Source organism: Morone saxatilis, unplaced genomic scaffold (assembly GCF_004916995.1).
Source record: "Morone saxatilis isolate NCDOM2014 unplaced genomic scaffold, NCSU_SB_2.0 Contig15, whole genome shotgun sequence".
NCBI lineage: Eukaryota > Metazoa > Chordata > Actinopteri > Moronidae > Morone > Morone saxatilis.
Genome location: NW_023339707.1, coordinates 4,804,647 through 4,827,525, shown reverse-complemented (window position 1 = coordinate 4,827,525; position 22,879 = coordinate 4,804,647). Strand labels below are relative to the sequence as shown.

Below are 22,879 nucleotides of genomic sequence, written 5' to 3'. Positions count from 1 at the left end.
CACACACACACACAAAGTCATAATGAAGTAAAAACAAAAATCACACTTTCACGTTGGCACTAACTCTTCCAGCTCTCCACTTACGTCTGGTTTTCACCCTCTCCTCCAGCCTCCCCGACGAGCCAATGGAGCATGACAGTGACTCCATGTAGAAGAATCCGACCAATCACCTCACAGAACTCACTTTAAGGATTCGGGCCGCACCTGTAGCCTTGGATCTCCCGCGCTGTCACATGACCATGAAGGGGACGTGTTTTTTAATGCCACTGAGCCCCACTCGTCTGCCTTATTCACACACATTCACATGCACCAACACACCATGCTGAACCTCGACAGAGCTGCCGTATTAGCACCTCAGTGCTGGTAACCACTCAGCAGCCAGCAGCACTACCTGCAACTGGGAAACCTTCTGAAACCTCACCAAAGAGCAATACCAGACAATTTTTAATAGACTTTTCACATCTCCTGACTGACTTTGGATTTTGTGTGTGTGTTCAGAGGTCCAGTAGCACAGCTCTGTGACCACAAACCTTAGAAGAACAGACAGACTTCAGATGCAGAGTCCAGTTCTGATTCTTCTTGAAGCACTATGTACCAGCAGGCTGTTTTGTTGCCTTAACTTTGCCTTAACGTAAGGACCAACATCAGGTTTCAGAAGGGGGAGACTTTGGATTATATATTCCTTGCTCCTCTGCCACTTTGCTTCCCATATCACAGTCGAAGCAAATGCAGACCAAACGGGATGCAAAATGGCTGACGCAGATTGAACCTACAACATCAGTTGAAAGCATATACGCATATACCTGATGGATAAGATGCAAAAATATCAACAAGAGGTGGTCACATTACAAAGAGAAAAAAAAAGACACAGAGATTGTCTGTTTTAATGATGTCATTATATGCAGTTTAACCACTAAAAGAAGACAACAAAGAACTTGAGGGAAAGAAAATGAAGACACAAAATGGACAACTGTGGTTTTGTAGAAACAAAGAAGGGGCAAATGTCCTTGTTGTTTTATTGCACTGTTCATTCCATAATGTGAACCATAAGAAATTCCAAAACTCTGGGAAATAAAAAACAACTCTGTAGTTTATTTAATAGTTTTTTGAAGATTTGGATGAAATAGCGTTGGCTATACTTTTCCCACTCTTCATCTGAGATGTCTTACGAAGTCTCTGACTCACTCTGTGGACACGTGTCAGCCGAAATACTGTATTGTATTTCCTATGAAGTTAATCTGAAAAGTAGGCAAGATTTTAAGAGCAGGATTATTTTTCACTGCTGTTCAGTGTCTTAGATGCACACACATACATTTATACACACCTACACAAACACATGTACAAAGCAATGATGAACTATTGATGTACCACTAGTATTGAATACTGTATATTATTGTTTATATTTGAGACTAAAGGGGCGTTCATTCCACCGTGGCACCACTGAGGACCATTGTATTGTTCTATAGTAGCAATAATGTTAATGCACTTAATGGACATCACCCAAAGAAAACTGCCTTAAAATAGCCTGCACTTGGCGACGGGACTGTATGGAAGCAACACAAGGGACCAGTATGGATACTACTCGTACAGTGACTCTTCTTTGATAAGACGACGTTTGAACCTGTGGATTTAGGTGAACATCGTATATGCAGACTTTTATTTACCGTTTGTTTTGATGATGAGTACAGTGGCCTGGTCTGGTTTGAATGCTTTCATCATCATCATCATAAAAAAAATAAAAAAAATCAGTTTTGGAGTTCCAGGCTTTATCACAGTCTTATTAAGGAAACTAACACATTGTGTTTTGTTTGGAAGTGAGTGTTTTTTCTCTGCAGCTCTTCTTGTCAATGTCAGTCTGTCATCTAAGCTGACGTTTGAAGTAGAGGTCATGATGCTGATTCATGTGAAGAATTTCCTGACTGCCCTGATATACGGGCATCTTAGGGCTCTGCATTCCAAAAGTAAAAAATAACAAGATCATGTTTCTTGGTTTGGAGCTTATTGTGTAGCAAACTAAAGCTTGTTGATGGTGCTTTTTTCATGCACACTAGGTTTGCTCTGTTTAGGCTTTTGATGACCAATACTAATGTTTTTAGATTAGAGCTGCAGATAGATGAGTCTGAGTAATTACATTGGTGGCCAAAATAAACCACAGTTCTGTTTATTTCAGTCTTTTATTGTTTTAGGGTGTTAAAGCTTCTAAAAAGCATCTAGACACTAAAACTGTCCAATTAAACTGAGACTAATGACATTCAGATTTTGACCGTCGGCCGCCCCTTACATGGCTTTGTCTGAGCGTTGTTGCTCTAGAGCTTTCCTTTGAGTTTTTACATCCATGATTGGATTTAAAGCAGCACAATCTGATTTTTTTCTTTTACTCTTGTTGGCAAAGATTTGATACAGTGAGACTTGATTAGGTGTTTGTGTGTGAATGCAGCTTATGTAAAATCTAGATTGAAAGTAGAACAAGTTGATTTGACTGGCTGAAGGAAGTTTTGTCAGTTCAGGTAGGAAAGTGTGTGTGTTCAGTTTGCTTTAGTCAGACCCTGGGCATTGTCTGCCCAACCGAAGGCCTCAGTGCTTTTATATTAAACAAGAGGGCGGTGAAAACCAAAAGTCCCAGAAGTCCCACTGCTGTTGCACTACTGCTCCATCCCAGTAGGAATTATTAAGGAAATGTTGCATGGAGGATTGGTTTTCTGTAATGGGTCACATTCATTTAGTGTTGTTCATAGTATTCTTAACGGCAAGTGACGGCATTTAAACTAAATGCTGTGTCTCCTTTTATACAGCATGCCCAGCAGGTGCATGTGGTGTCTATGAAGTAAATGTTGTCTGATGTGTGTGTGTGTGTGTGTGTGAGAGAGAGAGAGAGTGGTTGGTGATTGCATGTGCACTAGTACATGTAGACCTCTGCCACGTGTTTTGTGCATGCAAATGTTGGTATGTTTGTGTGTATGTCCGTCAAAGACTGTAAATGACCTCTCCTGTATTATATTCCCAGTGGCTGTATTTTGTCCTATGTAGAGGCCAGTATTGCCTCAACTCTTATTTCCCTTTATTACTGATGTCATTTGTACCTTCTTCTTAAAGAAAGACATTGTAAATAGAAACTCCAAGACCAAAATACACACGACACACATGTGCCTTGATGCATTCAGTAGTATGTGTATTGGTAACTCTTAACTAACTGGACTTACAGTAACTCTGTATCTATAAACATGACATTGAAATCTTTGTTTCATGCTATTCTTTAGTATTTACCTACATGTGTTATTTTTCCTTCACATTTCCTACCATGTGTATGTATAGAAAGATTGTCTATTTTGTACTGTTATTTTTGTCTTTTCCTCTTGATTAAAAAAAAATCATTTCCAGTATAAGCCCATCTTTGTCTGGTCTATTTGTCCCAACATTATACGAGCTTGTGTTTGCCTGGGCATGAATTAATATAAAATGTATTCTATTTTCTTCTAAATTATTCATTGAATGACAAGGAAAGCTTAAAAGACCAGTGTGTAGGATTCAGTGGCATCTAACGGTGAAGTTGCAAATTGTAACTAACTGAACACTGCTCGCATCTGTACTTGACGACCTGGGAATAAGAACGGGCTGTGAAGTGTGTAGGAGAAATTAACGTGGATGTGAAAAACCCCAAAAGGTCCTATCTAGAGCCAGTGTTTGGTTTGTCCAACAACATTGTGGACTCCACGGAAGGTGACCTGCAGCATCTGTTAATAAAAACGGCTCATTCTAAGGTAACGAAAACACAATGGTTTCTATGTTTAGGTGTCTATACACTAACATACCTACATGGATATTATATTCCATTTGTGCCAATAGATCTTTCTACATGTTACACACTGGACCTTTAGATTGTCAAAATGATATCAGCAACTATATAAAAAAAGAATATTACCAGATGGGATTTACAGATATTTGCAAATGTTGAGCAAATGATCATGTTAGAACTGTTTCAGATCAATTAAACGTATCTGTTGCAAAGCTGTGAATCTACAAATGCCTGGCCTGACAGGATTTTTCTTTTAAATTGGTGAGGAAATGAACGGGGCATATTTTTTACCAAGGAAGGCATGTATTAGAAATAAAAATAATGTTAAATCTTTAGTTCTTTATCTTTACTCAGGTTTAAGACCTGAATAAAGATTTAACATTACTTTTTTAGGTACCACTGACAGGGCAGGGACCAGCCACCTGGTTCAGAGTACACTGATTGATAGCTGCCATCAATCAATTCCAGCTGTTTAACGCTGTTATCCAGTAGATTTACTTTAATGCCAGATATAGCAAACTAGGACAACACATTAAGGCATCTTCTTAATATCGAGCTTGAAAAGCTGGTTATCACAAACTAGTGTTTTGCTATGGTGCTATTACCTAGCTAATGCTGTTTATGTCATTTATCTTAATGAGATATTCATGCATATCAGAGTTACTGTAATGAGTAGGTTCTGGCTTTTAAATTGTGGGGTAGCCACAAAACATCCTTAGTTTAAAAGTAGCTTCGAACTGGCTGAGTTCGGAGAAACTACTAAAAATAATGCCTGGAAAAACTACATTTCTGACATCTAATTATTTTGTGACTATGTGAGCTTTAAATGACGTGAATGCACATGACCACATATTTCATTGCACATGACCACATATTTCATTCCACATGACGTTGATGCAGCACTGATCCCAGCTATGAAATCCTCAAGTGATCAGCAGTCAGATGACAACAACCTGTATCCACAGAAGGAGAAAACGTCTCAGGTCTGTGAACTGAAACTGCACTTTGTCAATGAGCAGACGATATATAACTTAGGTTTGAAAGGTTTACTTGCAAAGAGGCAGAAAGACAACCTTATCAATATTGTATGTAACATATCCGGCAGGGAATCTTTTTTAAATCTGAGCTATACAACGGAATTTCAGCACAGAATATTATTAAGGAGACTTCCCTATAAACCAGCAGGGCTACCAGACCTGACACAACATTGGCATGGTTACAGACAAGAGTTTAAGACTCTTACACAGTCGTGGTTCACTTGCTGAGCTTGGATAGACCTTTCCTCAGGACTGCGAGGGTGTGAGCAGATTGTTTGATTGACATCTCCCTCACTCTGCTGTTAGCTTTGTTGCACCTGTTAATTCGGGACAATTTACACCTCTACCTTTCTATAGTGCACGGCTTGGTGGCATCAGGTAATTACATTACACTTAAACAGAGTTCTAATCAGCACAACTGAGTGTGTGTGTGTGTGTGTGTGTGTGTGTGTGAGCTGAGCCATTAACTAGCTGCACTGCTGGTTTTGCACGTTTTTACCCATTTGCTGAAAACTCACCTATACTGCACATTACTGCAAACCACTTTCCATGCTTTTGTGTTTTTGAGGAAGGGAAGAACAGAGCACCATTCATAGCTCAGCATTGAATGTAATGGTAATCTAATTCAAACCATATAAATATTAAAATTTTCCTCGTTTGTCTCTGTAAACCCACAGCAAAAGAGACTATTAAAGGTCTCTAAAAATCTCTTGAAATCATGATCAGTTTGTGGTTGCCATACTGTATCTATGTTCCTGTTTAGTGTTAACCCTTTTTTAAAGTTTACTCTGCGCTGTGTGAAAGCTTTAATGCTTTAATTCTCGCCACTGTACCATAACTGAAAAGATCAAGCTACAACTTAGAACTTGGGTCCAAACAGGCTATAAATATTCCCAGAGGCCTTAATTGCGCATTAACGTGTTCTTTCTGGAGGAATTAACTGTTCCTGACTGACCAGGCAAAGGCACACAGACCTCATTAAAAAAAAAAGACCGGGGGAAGTAAGGGAAAACAAGAGAGACAGTTTAACAAGAGAGACGGGAGACAAAGAGGGTGTGGTGCCAGTGTAAATCCTTGCACCGTTCATCATCCACTTTTACCAAAACAACAAGATTCTCATGAATAGTTTGAGGACTGTTTTATTTTTCAGACAAATAATGATACACGTGCTGTATGTATCACTACATCTAACTACCCAGGGATTTTTCTGCTTGCGATATTTATATCACAAGACTGATATTTATATCAGTAATACTGCATCAGTGTAAAGCACCACACTGTGTATACTTCAAGTAAATGCTCCTAAAAAGACAAAGCCTCACTCTCTGTCGGTAAACTGGCACACAACAGGAAAACACACTAATCACTGTCCAAGTCTCGCATTACCTGCAGGAAAAATAGTATGAAACACAAACACTGGTCCGTCCTGACCTGTATTGTCAATTTCTTCTTGATACATTTGTTGGTTCAGAGAAAAGTCAGTCTGCATCTTGATCTTGCCTTTTAATATTCTTCAAAGTTGTTTTCTTCAAAAGTGAGGAACCTAAAAAGTTCCTTTTGCATCCAAGTCCATGTGATTAGAGTGGTAGAAATGGTAGCATGGGTCACTTTATTCAGCAGCTGGAAAGACAAAAAGGCAGACACATTACTGTGCTAACCACTTATATTCATTTAACATTGGACACATTTGTAACATATCCTAATATATCCCAATATAGTCAGAAGTCAGAATACGACTTGAGATCATACAAGGGGGATGTAAGGGAACGGTACTGACATAAATAGGGGTTAGTACAAATGCACTTCTGTAATTGTTGTTGCCAAATTAGCTATAAAAAAAGTTGGATACAAATAAATAGCTGTCATTCTGTCTAAATAATTAGTCATATTCTGTATGAAATGTGCACTCAAAAATCCTCTCTCTGATTCTTGAGGCCAGCCGCTCTAATTTTATATTCAAAATGCACAGGGGCTGCTTTTCTCTTTTGGCCGCAAACTGAATTCTTTTGAAATGTCAAGTGTCTTCTAACATGTCAGTGAATGTTAGCCCTCTGAGACCACACTGTGCTGACTGTGGGGCTCAGTGAAAGACTTCATAGGTCTTCATAGGAGCTGGAAACATTAGCAACCTCCCTGGGACATTCTAATGATAGGTTGCTGGGCTTCATGCACATTGGCAATGAAGGAAGAAGTGGTTTGTCATGGATATGTATCAAATACAAATAGCATGTCAACCTCCATCTCTTTGGAGTTGTTGTTTATATGAAATGAAAGCTACACCTTGCAGGTGATGTTCATTAGTTCTCTTTCATGCAAGACAAAAACCTGTGATATAATAATAATAATACAAACCTGACTTTATTGTTGCTTTATTGTATGTAGCTAATTATGTATGTTGACTTTTAAAGAAAATGGTTTTCTTTCAAACCCAAGACGTTGGGGGAAGTGTGTTTTCGTGCATGGCTGTGTGTGCACAGCTACACCTATGCATGTGTGCATATTTGTGTGTGTGTATAAATCCACTCTCACCTCCTCCATCACTTCCAGTGGTTTATGGGAGCCCAGCAGGGAGCCACATCAGCCTTCCCTTTGATGGTGACACACATGATTCATGGCTCTTAGGGACCGTTTGTTTTCATTACGCCTTCTCGTCAGCTTGCTGTAGCTGCATCACAGTTTCGTGCAACGCAAGCAAATTTGGGCCAGAATGAGAGGAAAGAATTTCAAGAGGAGAGTTTTTTTGGCACTAGAAGAAACAAAGGGGCTTGGTTTGGGTATAAAGAGGAGAAACTTAAGTCAGGACGACGGCTGCCCGCGGCTACTTTTTCCACCGTTGCTTGGGTTCAGAGGTGGTCAGGGATTCATAATATGTCAGAGTCTCGGAAAAGAAAGAATTGAGTACGGGGTACGGAAAAGTCAAAGGTCCAACCTCTCTTTAAACATTTTTGTCTTTTCAGCTCTGACTTTCTTCTAGTCCTTCCACTGCATTCTCTAGTTGTTTCTCCTCATACAAAACCTTGTAGACTTGCTAGCCTAAGGCAGAAATAAAGTTAAATAAAAATATGTAATAAAGTTCAAATGTGGCTCAAAGTATGCATACCTATGATGATGACGATAGTAAAGGTGATGTTGATACTGATGGCAGTTATGATGATAAAATCAAAGGTGATGATGAAGATGAAACCACAGGTCAAGCTTCAGAACTCGAGAAAGCCAATGGGTCAAAGGGCTTCAGCAGAATGAGCCATGCTGTCACATGGAGGCATGTAGGACAGGGCGTCCTTCACCATCAGGTTGTTGAATTGAATGAATATATAATTATGTCCAGCTGTTTTTTGTCCCTTGCCTGTCCTGTCCTCCATTGTGATCTATGTAGACAAAGTGCAAATGTCTAGAAATCATACACTGAGCACAATGTCCTTGTTCTGATACATTTCTTGAATACTATCATTGGCAGCCATGAGCAGTAATAGCTGCTTTTGGCAAGCAAAACAATAGAATCCAAAGAATCCATAGTTACATCTGATATGTCGCTTAACAACAATTCAAACTACAATTTTCATGAAGGAGAAGTGGCTTAAAAATCAGGTCTGCTTATGTAACAAACTGTCAAAATCTCTTCTCATCATAGTCTTTCAGTCATGATTGAGGCAAACAGATGATCTACGTTGAGATGTTAAATAGTGTGAGTCCTCTGGTGAGCAGACACAGATCAGACGTCTCCTTAGCCCTCTATATCAAGTACGAATATTTCCCTGTCATGAGGAAATTCATCATTTGTTTACGCCAAAGTCAAAAGACAAACCTTTCTTTCGGGGGGGGGGGGGGGGGGGGGGCTAGTGTCCAGCAGACATGGTTGACCAGGCCCCCTCCATCCTCCAGACAGAGAAGGCGTAGCTCAGTCTCTCATGGGCCAGGTAGTTACACCCAGCCAGCTTAGTGTCCATATCATCGCTCTGTAGAACCTGGTACAGAAAGTCAATGTAGCGTGATGCCAATTTAAGTGTCTGGATCTTGCTCAGCTTGTCAGAGGGAAGCGTTGGGATTATCTTACGCAACGAGGCAAAGGCTTCATTTAAAGATTGTGTCCGCTGGCGCTCCCGGATGTTAGCAATCACCCGCTGGCCGTGTGGGTCCTCAAGTGCTGAGAGACCTCCAGGACTTGTACCAGGGCCAGGAGATAGGGACGGCCCCGAGGAAGGCGGCCGATGTTGAGGACTCCGCTTGAGTCTTTTGGGTCCAATCGGTGTGTAGATCTGGATGTCGTCCCCTGTCTTGACCTTGCCATCGTCTGCTGATGTTGGGGGAGTAACTGTGGTAACGTGATCCACCTTATGTGAGCCTGTCTGCCTTTTATGCCCGGTGACCCCCGGTGTTGCAACAACGACGGGACAGGCGTTAGAAGCTGGTCGTCCCGTGTTTTCCTCGCTGGAAACCAGCCCTCCTTCAGGGTGGTCATCATTAGACTGCTCCTCCTCTCTCATGCTTGGCCACGTTTTTCTTCTGTCTTCTCTCTCCTTTACGAGACTTCCTATACTTCACCCCTCTGAATATTTCCAGTGATTCTCTTTTCTTCAATATGTCTCTCTCCACTCCCCCTCTGCTTCTTTCTTAGAATTTTCCTTCTTCACTTCGTCTTCAGGAACTCCCTCTGTTAGGCTGTCTGTTTCTCTGGCCTTCTGCTGTGTTGTTCTTCTTCTCCAACAGTTATCAGCTTTACTCTTTGACACATCCAAATATGCCAAGCCAAAATGGGTGAGTAATCAGACCTCAGTTTTGGATTGCCACAGTGCTTCTTCATCCACATATGTGGAAACCTGCCAATGATCTCTTCCCAGTCTCTGTGAGTGTACACTGCATCGGCAAACTGGGCTCTTCTCACGTCCCGCTCCTTTAGCTGCATGTGAAACAACGGCAACCTGAATCAGACTTTTTAAAGGGAGGGAACCGTGAAACTTTCAGCTGCCCACCCATCCAACCCACTTATTGGTCCGCAGGACTTTTTTTGGACAGCTGAGCCTAAAACAACAGGAAGAAAGAATCTTAAGCGATTGGTCGGATCAAAGGGACAAGGCGGAGACAAAGGTATGCCGTACAGCCAACCAAATTGAACCGTTGTGACGTTGCTTCTTGTCATAGAAGTTGCCCAAGTTTATAGGTTCCAGATTTCCTCCAAAGCAAGTCGCTACCATCCCCCCTCTTGCTGCCTGGTTCTCTGTCCCCCCCTGCCTCTCCACAACTCAGCACCATCATCGGTTGCTTTCAATATAGTTCAGAGGAAAGGGAAAAAAAACTGTAAAAGAAGCTTCACAAATGTTTTTGTTTCTGGTTTGAAAGTTGGACAAAGTTCATCTACATTTTTCTACCACAGGGTAGCTCTGTCTACTTTATAAATAGTGAAATGTGATGGCTTTTTAACACATAACATTCCAGGCAGATGGAGTAATGGTGAGAGACTTAGGTTCTCATTCTTTCATTGTTCATTTTCTGTTGGGTAAAAAAAATTAAATTGTTACAATTGTGGCAGGTCCACCATCATTAGGGATTGAAAATACATAGAAATTATTTTACATAGATATATATATATATATATATATATATATATATGTCTATATATATACATAAAAATGTAAATAAATAACAATGGATATAATAGAATATCCTTATTTCCTAACATAAACTATGGCCTTCAGTCAGACATCGTGATTTGGCAGATAACTCATTAAATGTGAGAATGTAAAATAAAGATCTATTGAATACAGAATTAGAAGAATTTGACTGAAAAATATTAAAAGAATGAACACCTCTTTTTATCAGAGTGTTCTTCTTGTTTGTGAAACAACACAGACTGTGTTTTATTTTACTGCCAGTGACTTGGCTGTAGTTTCTAAGCACAGACCTGGAGGGAGGAGAGAGCTGGCATTTAGTCAGCATGCTCTAATCACAGCATTAAGGAAAGAATGAGTTCTGTGGATCGGGGGAGGCCTGTGGGACATTTTGTTGCTTTCAACCACCGAGTTGCATCCAGAACAAGCCTCGGTCCAGGTCCAACGTGGACTTTGCTCTCCAAACTTAAGGGTGACAGCATGGCCCACAGCCTCTCTCCCACAAGAGAAGAGTCTATTGTTAGTGTTCTGCATTTCAGAGGCAAGATGCTTCCCTCTCATGAGAACACTTGAGTGAAAATGGTTTTGTACAGGCAGTTAGGACACAGAACTGGAAAATCTCAAAGTTTCTCCACTGAGTCAACTCAAAGATGGCTCAAGTCCACAACAAGAAGAGAAACCTCTATTGTCTGACCACAGATGATACCATTTCCCTTTTGAACACACCACTGCTCACCATGACAGTGTATGTTTTTGTTGCCACAACAATATCTGCACTTGTATGTGTAATCCTTAAGCCTAATGTCTAAAAAAGTTGCTGGAGCTTTATGAGAATCATGTGTTATCTTCTTTTATAACCTGTACAAATCCAATTGGACTAGCCCCCACAGTGCCCATGTCTATAATATACTGTAGACATATCCCATTGTAAAAACTACTGTATGCTCCTGTTGTGAGGTAACCTGACTGCCCCAGAAGTCATACTTGGAAAGTGTTTGGAAAAGGCCAGGCACTTTAAAAAAATACTTGGAGGGTGATTGGATGAACCATCTGTCTGTCACCGTATACCTCAACCAATCAGATCAACAAAGTCGGTTGGGAGAAGAACAAAAACATCTTTTCCACCAAGAAAAGCCATCAGTGCCGTTCTTTGCTCTACAGCGTAGATGCTATCAGCATTGTTGTTTTTGAAAAACACACCTGTAGCTGCCAGTAGTCCCTCATAGGATGCTGTCCAATCCAAACCACTGTGGTCACCAAGCTACCGGCGTAGCTTAAAGCCTGGCAAGATTGATTCTCACTTGATTTTGTGATCTAGCGAATTCAGCTGCTCCGCAAGGTTAATCATGAGGTTGCATCTCTCTTCTATGTACTTGTTACAAATGCACAGAACTCTATCAACAATGGGCGCAAAAAATATAGTGTTGGAAGCCAACATGGGGTTTTCTGTGTGATTTGTTAAAGAGAGGGTGATGACCAAAATACAGGTCTGCATTTATAAATAAATCTGCATTTGTCAACAAATTGGAACTTGTGACTTGAAGTGATAGAAAGGCACATACATAGTCTGCATGGATAGTAAATAACTAACCCAACAGCCAAAATGTCCTTTGTTTCTGAATCACCTTTAACAAAAAATCATGTTCAGATATTGTAGAACTTGTAAAATTAACAATAACTAATAACATATAGCCTGAACACCTGAGTCTATTATTCAAAAAATGATTTCTTTTTAATTTAATGTACCAGTGTATACAATTTAGTGAAGTTGCATATTGCAACCACATGAATACAGCAAAGCTTTCATCTTGTAGGAGAAACTACGGTGGCCATGAAAAATGTTCACCACATTCTTCTGTCATTTATGGTTGTGCTAGCAGAGAGCAATTTTTATCGTTCTTTATTGCAGCCAATGGAGCTGCCCCCTGCTGGATATCACATAGAATGCAGGTTTAAAACACTTCACAGACCTGGAAGGTATGTACTGTCAATGGCTCCAACACACACACTATTACTTCCAAATAGCTAAGATGATATATGAACTTTTCCAAAAGGGTTAATAATGTATAAACTTAAAAGCACCCTGTGGAGTTTTTGGCCACTGGTAAAACTATTGAGCAATGTTTTTAAAAGCAGAGCACTGTTTCGTTTGTATTGCATGCGCAGCAAATACACCCACGTGAATGCTCTGCAATGCAATACACATTCCTGCCGGTTTCATGCTATTTCCCGATCAGTTCCCAGCAGCTGGCCAAGAAATATAGCAAAGCACCTGCAAAGGTGAGGACGAAGACTGCTAGCCAGTGTAAAAATGGATGTAAACAATGCAGGATTTACAGTATTATATACTTTGGCTTAGCAAATGTTTTATGATGATGAAAATGCATTCAACAGGTCTCAAGGATACACACAATGCGTCTTGGTGAGAAACATAACTAAACATACCGTTGTTTATAAGAATTCCCCAGAGTGCCTTTAATAACTTGGCTCTAAGCTACCTTAATTTAAGCTAAACATTGCATCTTGTCCACTTGCAAAGGCTGATTATGGTGAACATGTTAGCAAGCAATGGAGCAAAATTAAAACTGATCTGTCTCTGGCCTGACAATTGTGTGGCTTATATAGTAACTTAACGCAAGGTCTCAATGTCATTTGATCCATTATTAATATAAAACATATTATTTAGTACAACTGAAATATTTTTGATAATCTTAAGCTTTATATGATATAGGCATGGGGTCACACAATGATCACATTAGTATTAACACAAACAGTCTGGTGTGGAATGACTATTAACATATTTACGTTAGAAAGTTGAGTTAAAGTAACAATCCTGCTGTCATACGAGCCTTTGAGTTGTGGAAATTAGCTTCAATAAATACTCCGGTGCACAGACCACTGCTACACTGACTGATTCCTTTTCATCTTCTTCTCTTTAAACATCATCAGACTCCGTGGGCGATGGGACACCTGCGATGGATCACAACTATTTACATATCACAGCTCCCTTGAAACTGTTCCTTGCCTGCCGAAAATAAATACCTCCAAGCTACAAGAGTGAGTGATGGAAAATGGATATCAGGTCATGATATAAACACATATATATTGGGGCATGGGAGTGGGGAGGGGCAGGCCACGTTCACAATGCTTCGTTTTGTATAGGACGGCCCCCCGGAGGCTGACTGTGACTGGAAAAATGGGAAAGAACACCGGACCCTGTCTGTTTGAACTGCATGCTCAAATGAGGACTTAGCATAAATATTTCCACCAAGAGAAATGGGAGAATGTTATCACATGTGGAGCTTATATATACACACATATGGCACACACACACATGCTTGAAAATTCAATACACAATACAATGTGGCATGCATTTACACAGACACACAGGATCCACTGTATAAACAAGTCGATTAAAGGACGTTAGGTACTGTATTTTGTTTGTCATTTTATATTGTGAAACTCATTTTCCATGTAACAGCTATGTCTGTCCTGAACAATTTAGATTTTGTATCTGATTCAATTCTATTTTAGTTCTTTTTTTGAGTAACAATTTCTCAACAATTACATAGCTATGGAATCTGCGGTCTAAACACTGTAGGCAATGGTTCTAAATGTTAAACAACCCACAGAGAAGTATCACCCAACTCAGCAGTTCCCCTCAGTTCCACGGAGCATTTTGGCTGCTTTCAGCTCATTGTTTTGGTTTTACTTTACTGTTTTGGTACTCTCGCTGCTCTCATCAGCTCCAATCCCAGCTGCAGCACGGTATACAACTAGCTGCTAGTACCCCAACACAAAGGTGGAACTTTTGGAAGTTAATTTTGTGAAAATTCTTTAGATATGATCAACAAAGGTAATTGTCAGCCAAAAACACTTCATGCTGCACTTTCCAGTTTCCTAGGTTTCAGTTGTGCCCAAAGACAATTTCAGGGTGTAACAGTCCTTTAAACTAAACTAAAAGAGCTCACTGAGCATAGTCTGAAGTATAAAACCTTGAAATTATTATTTAACAGTACTTATTTTTATTGACTTACAAGCAACATGAGCACACTGTCAGAATTTAAATGTGTAGCAGAGTCCCTTTGTACTTTAATGCACAGTTGGACAATGCTTTACAACACATAACAGGAAGTGCATACTGAGTTGAGGACAGGACACAGAAATATTTTTTGGGCTCTTTATTCTGAACAAGAACATTTTGTATTTAGTTGAAATAAAAAAGTAAAAGCTTTAAAATCAAAATGTGTACAAAGTTGTATGCTGTGAACTATCATTTATTTATCTTATCTTTATTTATATATTTGTACACAAATAGAGCATGGGGATGTTAAGGCTATGTCCATACTGCAAGCTTTTAAAAAAGAAATGTGGCCAATATCAGATTCTTGTGTGAAAAGTGTAATTACATTTTAGTTGTCCATTCCATTTCATAGTCAAGAATTACATTTGCAATTTCATTCCTGTCAACAACAACAACAACAACAAGAAACAGCATCCCACACATTCTGTACTAGTACTGTTTGTAACCTTGGGTAATTTAATTTGATGAACTGAACTAAAGAGAAAAAATAGTATTTGTAGAACTAATGGAGATGTGTGTGGATGCGGAGTCGGAGCCAGGACTGGTGGGATTTGTGACATGAATGGCTTAACAGAAACAGATTTCGTCCAGAGTCTCAGGATTTCAAGGGCTACTTTTAACTACATCCGTCTTGTCTTGTCTCCCGGAATATTTATGAGGTCTAACACCTCACTGTCCTTCTACTGACTCCCTCCATCGCAGCTATCTTTCATGTTCCATCCACAGAGTGAGTCCAGTGAATTGTGACAAATATTGACTGAGTGATGTAAAAGTCACATGAATTGCCATAAGACTGTTCAGACTGAGGTCACATTGTAAAAAATCTTATCTGTATCTGATTTGGGACCATATATGAGTCACACATGAAAAATATCGGATTTAGGTCGTTTTTGCCAACAGTCTGAACATATAGCTGTGAGGTTTAAACTACATCTGCAGTTTTTTCCAAACCCAGCTGCTGTGTCTTGTAGAAATTACTGACCACTAGAGGTCATCATGCTTGAGGTTTTACTTCAACGTAATGCAGAAGGGAAGGTCTGTCATACTTCTTTATAGATGCATGTGTTCATTTTGCCAGAGCAATCAGGTCTGTGCGGAGATGTGTGTGGATGTGGAGTCAAAGCCAGTGGATGACAAGGGCTACTTTTAACTTCATCTGTCTTGTACAAAAGTGTCATCCTAAATACTTGTGAGTTTTTAACACCTCCATTGCAGCTGTCTTCCATGTTTGTATGTGTCGAAGAAAAATCATTCAAGTCCAGTTCAGGTTTGCTGTGGTGGTGTGAGTTTATTAAAGCATGCAGGCATCCTGGTGCACTTGAACACAGGGCAGATCTAAGTTGGTAAGCTGACCCAGAGCAAATTAAATGAGGCACTTTTATACCCTAGACCAATACACTAGACAGTATGTAAAAGATAGCCATTGATCAGGCAGTCACCAGACATTACATTATTAACATCAGAGTCAAAGGAAAGTAAGGCAAAAGGTAGTGACCAGACCCGAATGTGATTACCAATGGAGACAAAGGGCAGTGTAGGTGCTATGATAAATCACAGCAGTGGTTTAACTGTATTAGTGTAGTGAATTAATTTTGGTTATCAAAGTTTATAATTATCAAAAGATAATAGAAAATGACTTTAATATTAAAGATCCTCGGGGCACCACCCTTAAATAAGGGAAACGATAGCCAATAATTGTTACACTATTAATAGTTAAAGTGGAAGGCTTTATATAGAGATATTACAAATCCGACCAGCGCCTCGTAATGATCCATGGCAGCCCTTACACCTGGGAATCCCAACTGGATCAATAACCCACCCTTTCTCTATGAGCCTGGCTTTTAATCTTCAATCATTGTGATCGTTATTAGTAAATATAATAATCTTATTTGGTTTAATTGTTGTTGTGTTTGTTAGCCTTAAAATGTTGTCTTTATTATTCTGTCACGTGTAGAAATTATAAGTATCTCTATAATAATAGTTGAGTCGCTATTATGAATTTCAACGTGGCACAAGCGTTTATTTGGTAATAGGTGTGTACTTATCCTATGCCTTTCGGTGATAATTAACTCCAATTTTATAGTTAATCATATATTAGGGATTTATGAGGGTAGGATAATAACAAGCTCGCTGCACCATGATTCTATGTCTCCTATAAATGCAATAAAGTACACGAATGCATGATACAATACAAGACAGATGAATAATGAAAATACACTATACCCATACCACACACATGGTTTTCCAATATAAAGAGCAGTTTTAACTTGGCTCGTAGTCAAATCCAGCAAAAAACCTTAGCGATCCCTTGGAAATACATGCGCTCGACAACATAAAGCGGGTGAAACACAACTATTTTTTTGTCGTAATGAGAAAAAACCTAGTTTATGCTCAGGGGTCAAAAACATTTCACAGAAGACATGGTGAAATTACCCAATTAGTTTATATGAAATGAAAAGCAGCTAGGAGTATATGAGATAGGATATTTTCCACTTAAGCTATCATGAACAGGTATCAATATTGCAGTTCAGAGTGGATCATTTTCCTCACTCATAATAATAGGCCTTAGTTCTCTAAAAAATTGTGGAATAGATTACAGGCTCCTTCCTTTTCCCTGTGTTTGTCAGGGCCTCCACCTATGGGTAAGATAAAGATATCAGAACTTCATGACATTTAAACAGGTAAATTTTGGAAAGATTATAAAAAAAATTGGTACCCAAACAAGGCTTCTTCTTACAACACTTCTACCTTCTCATCTAAACATCCAAACATAATTTCAGTATACTTTCATTGAATTATCATTATTGTAATGTAAAAATAAAAATAGAAATGGTAATCAACAATTCTTGTATATATGGGTTGCTATCCAAATGTACATCTAGACAGGTTGCTTTTGAACAAGTGGTCCAACGGAGTTAATATAATACTATACAACGTATATCCTTCAGGGTTTTTACCTACGGGATACATATATATTTTTACACTTAAATTAGGATTAGTCCTCAAGTTTTAGGTTGGATGATGGTTTGTCTATTTATTTCAGGTACTATATCTAAACATTTTCGATATGTAAATGTGCCACCTGCACAAAAAAATTTAGAAAAAAAAGGTCCGATTAGGTTAAAAAGATATAAAATTTAACGATCAATACGATTCGGATTACACTTACATTAGTTAATTCTGGGAAAAGAATTTTTAAAGGACAGTGGGGTGAATAGTTTGGGGGAGTTGACAGGTCGCTTTGGTGTTTTGAGGATCCATTGAACTGGATTGATATTAAAATGAAAACTAGAAAACCTGAAAATTAAACACAATATGATAAGCTCTTTACTGGACCAGTAGAGTCTTACAGCTTGCAAAATAAATTTGCTGGACTCAAAATAGATAGTCCTAGACATGATAGCGAAGAAGATGTTATATTACCATTTTATTGAAACATGAAACTTGGTTAGCTACAATGTCCTTTTTGAAAAGTTAAATTAAAGTGCCAGTATGAACAATGAAGAGACTGTCACAAAACTTTTACTCTATTCTAATTATGTTACCATGTAACCTTGCTTTTGCATTTTGTTTTGCATTTTAGTATATTTGTTTTGAATTTTATTTTTTAAGTGTGTTAGACACTTATGTGGTTATGTGGATATTAATAAATGTTAAGCTGAGATTTACATAAACCTAACAACCTGATAATTAAAAATTCCGCCAATGTCACTCGTTTGTTATTGCAAATGTGTGCAGCGTAAGTGGTTCCTCGGGAATAAATAAAGCGTTGTCGAATCTCTAAAACTAAAAAGTTGCAGCAAGCTGCTCTGTCTCGGAAACATAGTTCTTGACACTTCGTAACAATTGGAGGGCGAGTTAGCCAGTTCTAGCCCACAGGTATGTAAACATAGTATCTAGTTTGCTTTCTCCAAATAACATAGTCCATAATTCAAAGTCACTAAGAATCAAAATTTAAACATTTTAACTTAAATGTACCCGTCTTAGCCGAGTAGTTTAAGGCCAGGAAGAAAAGACGTTCGGCCTCGATGTGGTTATAAGGAGTATTCTAGACGGGTAACTTGCGTTGAGAAAGCTCTACCAGCGATCACTAGCGGCTTGGCTGACTTAATCGCTCTTCCTGCAAAAGCGACAACGGGGGAGAAACGGCGCAGCGAGCCCGAAGTGCCTGGCGGAACATGGGGACTTTGACATGGACTTTAATGTATCGATATTCGCGGTACGAAAAATCGATACTCTTGGGAAACAAAATATCGAATATACATATTAGGCAAGATCGATAAAATTTGCTCAGTCCTAATACCGAGAAGCCATCTTTGTCAATAACATTCATTTAAGTACGACTTGTCATTGTTTCCTGGGAGTGCAAAAAAAGCTTCCTCCATGTCACAGTCAAAGCGATGCCTGTATTGTATGGTCCAAGCAACAACAACACCCTCAATAATGACTTCTCGAATTAGAATGTGAAAGGCTAAAGCTGACAATTCATAACATATGGGGGTTCATGATCTCTTACTACTTTTTTAGTGTATTGTCCTGATGTGAACATTACATTGGTAGGTTTTTTTATTCTATTTGTTTTATTTGTGTATTGGGGGGGTAACAAATTACTGGCCGGTTGAGTTGCTTATACTAATTATATTATATATTCAGCTCATTTGTTTATTTGCATTATGTTTACATGTAAGCATGCATAATTTGAGTAAAATTTTTTAAAAAGAAAAATCAAGCTTCGAGGGTCATAATTTCAAATTTTGGATTGAAACTTCTGAGTTGTTGGAATGTGCTGTGACGGCTTTCCACCGGATTCGGGTAGTCTAAAGTGGTGGGCTGATAGAATGCAGAGAAGTGGCATTGGACCAAACAAAAACAACTTTTGGTGGTGCATGGAGATAATACGTAGGAGTTGCAATTTAACTAGTACTTGTGTGGTCAGCAAGAATACCAAGAAACAGTAGTCATTGCTCTCCTCTGCAGCAACACATACAGCACTTAATATATTAAACATATTGCAATTTGAACAAGATTAAGCTGTCCTGAGTTAAATAAACATTTTTTTTGTGAGGAAACGGTTTTTGGGGGGGAAGTGTTACAAATGGTCTTCTACCTCTTCGTTTATCAGCTTCTTTCCTGCAGTGCTTTCTTGTTTTCATCAGCCTGTCTTCCTTTGCAGGCTCTCGGGAAAAAGGAATCATCTGTAAATGATGATCGAATGTGAAAACAATCAACCTGCTTAATTCACTGAGATAGCCACAACAACCCCATCAACTCGTCGAATTACAGTAGAATATTTTTAATCAGAACATACACCATCCTAATACTAATCTCGGGAAAAGAACTGTCCTGTAGCCTACCTTTTCTTATTCTTTGAAGGATGTTGGTGGGTTAAAAGCACAGATTTCACTTTGGTAAGGACAATTAATGTTTGCTGTCTGGCCTGCAAGCCACTGAATAAGAAACAAAACTGTTGCTATCTTTTTATCAAATCCCATGCAAAGCTTTACAGAAGAAAATAACCGATGTTTAGCCTCTAATCACCATAATATAAAGTTTTTGCTTTATAGGTTGATTCTATTACTGTTAAGGCCGCACGAACTCAGGCTTCCTTGAATTTCATTTCCTCCAGCTCCCACCCAGACGGATACTATATCGTCTTTTATCTCGGGAGAGATAGGCAACAATAAAGCTAATTTACGGAGTTCAAAATCGTTTCAGAAAGCAGTGGGGTGGTGAGGTTCCTGCTGATCTCTGCTGATCAGGGTCTGAAAAAAATTTTATTTTCAACATTTAAAAGATAAAAGGGCACACCATTAGGCCAAATATTTTTCCCCTAATAGTTAAACAATAACATAGCTTACTCACAACATTGTAGGTCTTAAATTGAATGAGTAAGGGGGAGGTGAGACTTCCTTCGCATCATTTATACATTAATGCCATAAGTTTAAATTAACAAAAAGAACATAGCTACCACACAAGTTGTTCTTTCCTTCAGCATTGCAACATAACCAGACTGTAATAAATTGCAAATATTTAATAACAATAGAATACCTTAGAAAAAAATGCAAAATATGGGTCATTGAAAAGTCCTATCATTAATATGCCAGAGAACGTGTAACATTATATTAAAACTATAAATGATCGGTATCTCACTGATGCTACAAACAGCTGCAAGTTGCAGTCGGCATATCCTCTTTTTCTCCTGCAGTAACGACAGGCTACCTCGGTTTGGGTTGTATATGGTATTGTTAATAGAAGACTAACATCTATTGAGCAGTAAGTAGGGGTGATTTCGGACACACCCCTGTTTCCCACCGTTAACCCATAATACGGCGAAATGTGCCATCTACGTGACCGGTGGCAACCCACACAAACAGCGGCAGGGGCCTCGGCATCCTAGATGCCACCGGAAATTACCAATACAAACAAATGCAGGTGGCCCGGGTAAATTTGTGGCATCTCAACCTGCCACCGGAAATGCCACTGGAGCTGCCGATCCACTATATTATGGCAAGATAGTATCTCTTAATACAAATGAGAGACATCTGCACAGACTGCTAATAAAATAAAATAACAACTCACCTATAGATATCCGAAATGTATCATCCCTTTAACAAACATTGTAGAAACAAGGAGCTACGTGTGAAGTAGCATCACTTGAGGTCTTGCAGTGCTAACACGTTAGCATGTGCTAGCATTACACGAAACAAATGAAAAACTAAAGATAAATGTTTAAAATATACAGTTTCTTTCTCTTGCGTCTCTCCACAAGACAGTTTTGGTACAATTCTCCGCCCTTTCAGTGGAACAGTCTTTCAGTCAGTCCAGTGTTTGTACGACCCAGGTTGATAAACATTCTGACAAGAAAGGTAGAACTACGTAACAGCTTCGTATTTCCGACTTCAACTGTGAACACATGAGTGCTCAACATATGATAAAAAAATTGATATTGTGATGGGCTGTATGCAGCAATGACTGAAGCAGTTTGCCTGCTGAACTTTAGCACCGACATTAGCGACATGGCTGCTGGCTGGGCTGCCTTTGTTCTCTGCTAGCTTGCTCTTTTATACGGACAATGGGCGGACTACCGCTAGACACAAGAAGTAAAACTTGTGGGTGGGTGCAAACATAACTGACGTCAAAAACGGGAAAAAACGTCATAGACGGAAAATCTGAACGATGTGATATCTCCTGTATTATGACTGAGCAGCCACCAAAAACATGACTGAGTCATCATTTTCACCACTTTGCCTGCTGTAGCCCTCCAGAGTCCCCAAATGTCAATAACCAATGATAAAAAGTTTGGTTGCATAATAATGATTCCCCTTATTAAAGTGCTGAAAGCAATTATAGATTAGAATGGACTAGTGCAGCTATATAGCGCTTTTTATACCCCACACAGCAAAAAGGCTCTTCCGGAACGGACCCGCGAAACGGACCCATATCGGCGCCACTTGCTCTCAGTGACGGATCCGCCTACGAAGGCGAATCGCGGACGTTTTGGACCCGCAAATTGAAATACATCACGCGGACCCGCAACGAAATCTGGCTCATCTGGCCCGGGTCCGTTTTGGACCCGTTTTATCTCATTCCAAAATCCCTTCTGTTCTTGCGTAGGATAAAATAGGATAAAATAAATAATCACAGGGCTAAGCCTAGGCCTTACTAGGCCTACAGCAATATAGGCCTAACTTAAATCTGCATGGCCTTTGTATTGTAACCTACCAAAAATATTGTCAGAAAAGGTTCAAAGTCAGACATTCAAATATCGAATATAAAGTAATTCTTACTATTCAATGGAAATATAAAATTGACATTTTACAGTTTATGGAAGGTTATAGGTTATAGCCTATTCTGTTTTGTTAGGTTACTTCTAATTCATTTTGTGGTCAAAACTAATTAGTGCTTAGGCCTAAGGATGTGAGACAAAAAAATATTTACTATTAAGGCTACAATTCAATGAATTGCTGGCGCTTATGCACAGCTAAAATATCAGAAAATGCAATACAGGAGGAATACAGGAACAGGAACATTTATGAACTTTCTTGTCGTTCACCAAATTAGGCTTACCGTTTGGGAGGGAGGCGGGACACGTCTACTCGCTGTCTATCGCCGCCAGGTTTGAACGAAACTGAGGCGTGTTTTGTGACCTCCTTGTTGTGCTGATGTGTCGGTTTTCCTCACAACAACTTAATCAAACAAAACAGAATTATGTTTATGTTACCGGCATGTTAGCGAAAAGCTACCGTCATATTGGTGATAATGTTGGTACAGATTTTTATGGCTGCCCAACATTTACAAACTATTGACTTTGAACATTTTTAATACTTGAATTATATACTTACTGAAACAAGGTCTTTTT

The 22,879-nt window shown here is 39.2% G+C and overlaps 2 protein-coding genes and 1 long non-coding RNA gene across 7 annotated transcripts in view; 2 read left to right on the top strand and 1 right to left on the bottom strand.

Annotated features, from left to right (window-relative positions):
• Window positions 1-3,385, top strand: part of hdac7a (histone deacetylase 7a) — a gene marked incomplete in the record, with an annotated part of 49,999 nt that extends 46,614 nt beyond the window's left edge. The window contains 1 exon segment of the mRNA XM_035656166.1: window positions 110-3,385. Within this exon segment, the coding sequence (XP_035512059.1) occupies window positions 110-152 (43 nt within the window).
• Window positions 3,386-5,953: 2,568 nt separating this feature from the next.
• On the bottom strand, window positions 5,954-9,828 carry LOC118324050 (twist-related protein 2-like). 5 transcript variants are annotated; one of them, XR_004796538.1, is made up of 4 exons: window positions 8,636-9,828; window positions 7,931-8,198; window positions 7,360-7,863; window positions 5,954-6,450 (listed from the first exon to the last, which is right to left on the bottom strand). XR_004796538.1 is itself a non-coding variant. In XM_035656167.1 (2 exons), the coding sequence occupies exon 1, from the start codon at window positions 9,312-9,314 to the stop codon at window positions 8,667-8,669; it is 648 nt and encodes a 215-aa protein (XP_035512060.1). In that variant the 5' UTR covers window positions 9,315-9,828; the 3' UTR covers window positions 5,954-6,450; window positions 8,636-8,666. The 5 variants fall into 5 exon arrangements, 1 of the variants encoding a protein (XP_035512060.1); XR_004796539.1 differs by having other exon boundaries at window positions 7,360-7,495; XR_004796537.1 differs by having other exon boundaries at window positions 7,360-8,198.
• Window positions 9,779-13,871, top strand: LOC118324051. The gene is made up of 3 exons (XR_004796541.1): window positions 9,779-9,915; window positions 12,346-12,413; window positions 13,386-13,871. It is a non-coding gene; the product is annotated as an uncharacterized LOC118324051 (long non-coding RNA).
• The last annotated feature ends 9,008 nt before the right edge of the window (window positions 13,872-22,879 follow it).

Coding starts and splice junctions, on each gene's coding strand:
- LOC118324050 (XM_035656167.1), bottom strand. CDS start 9,314: ATGAGAGAGGAGGAGCAGTCTAATGATGACCACCCTGAAGGAGGGCTG.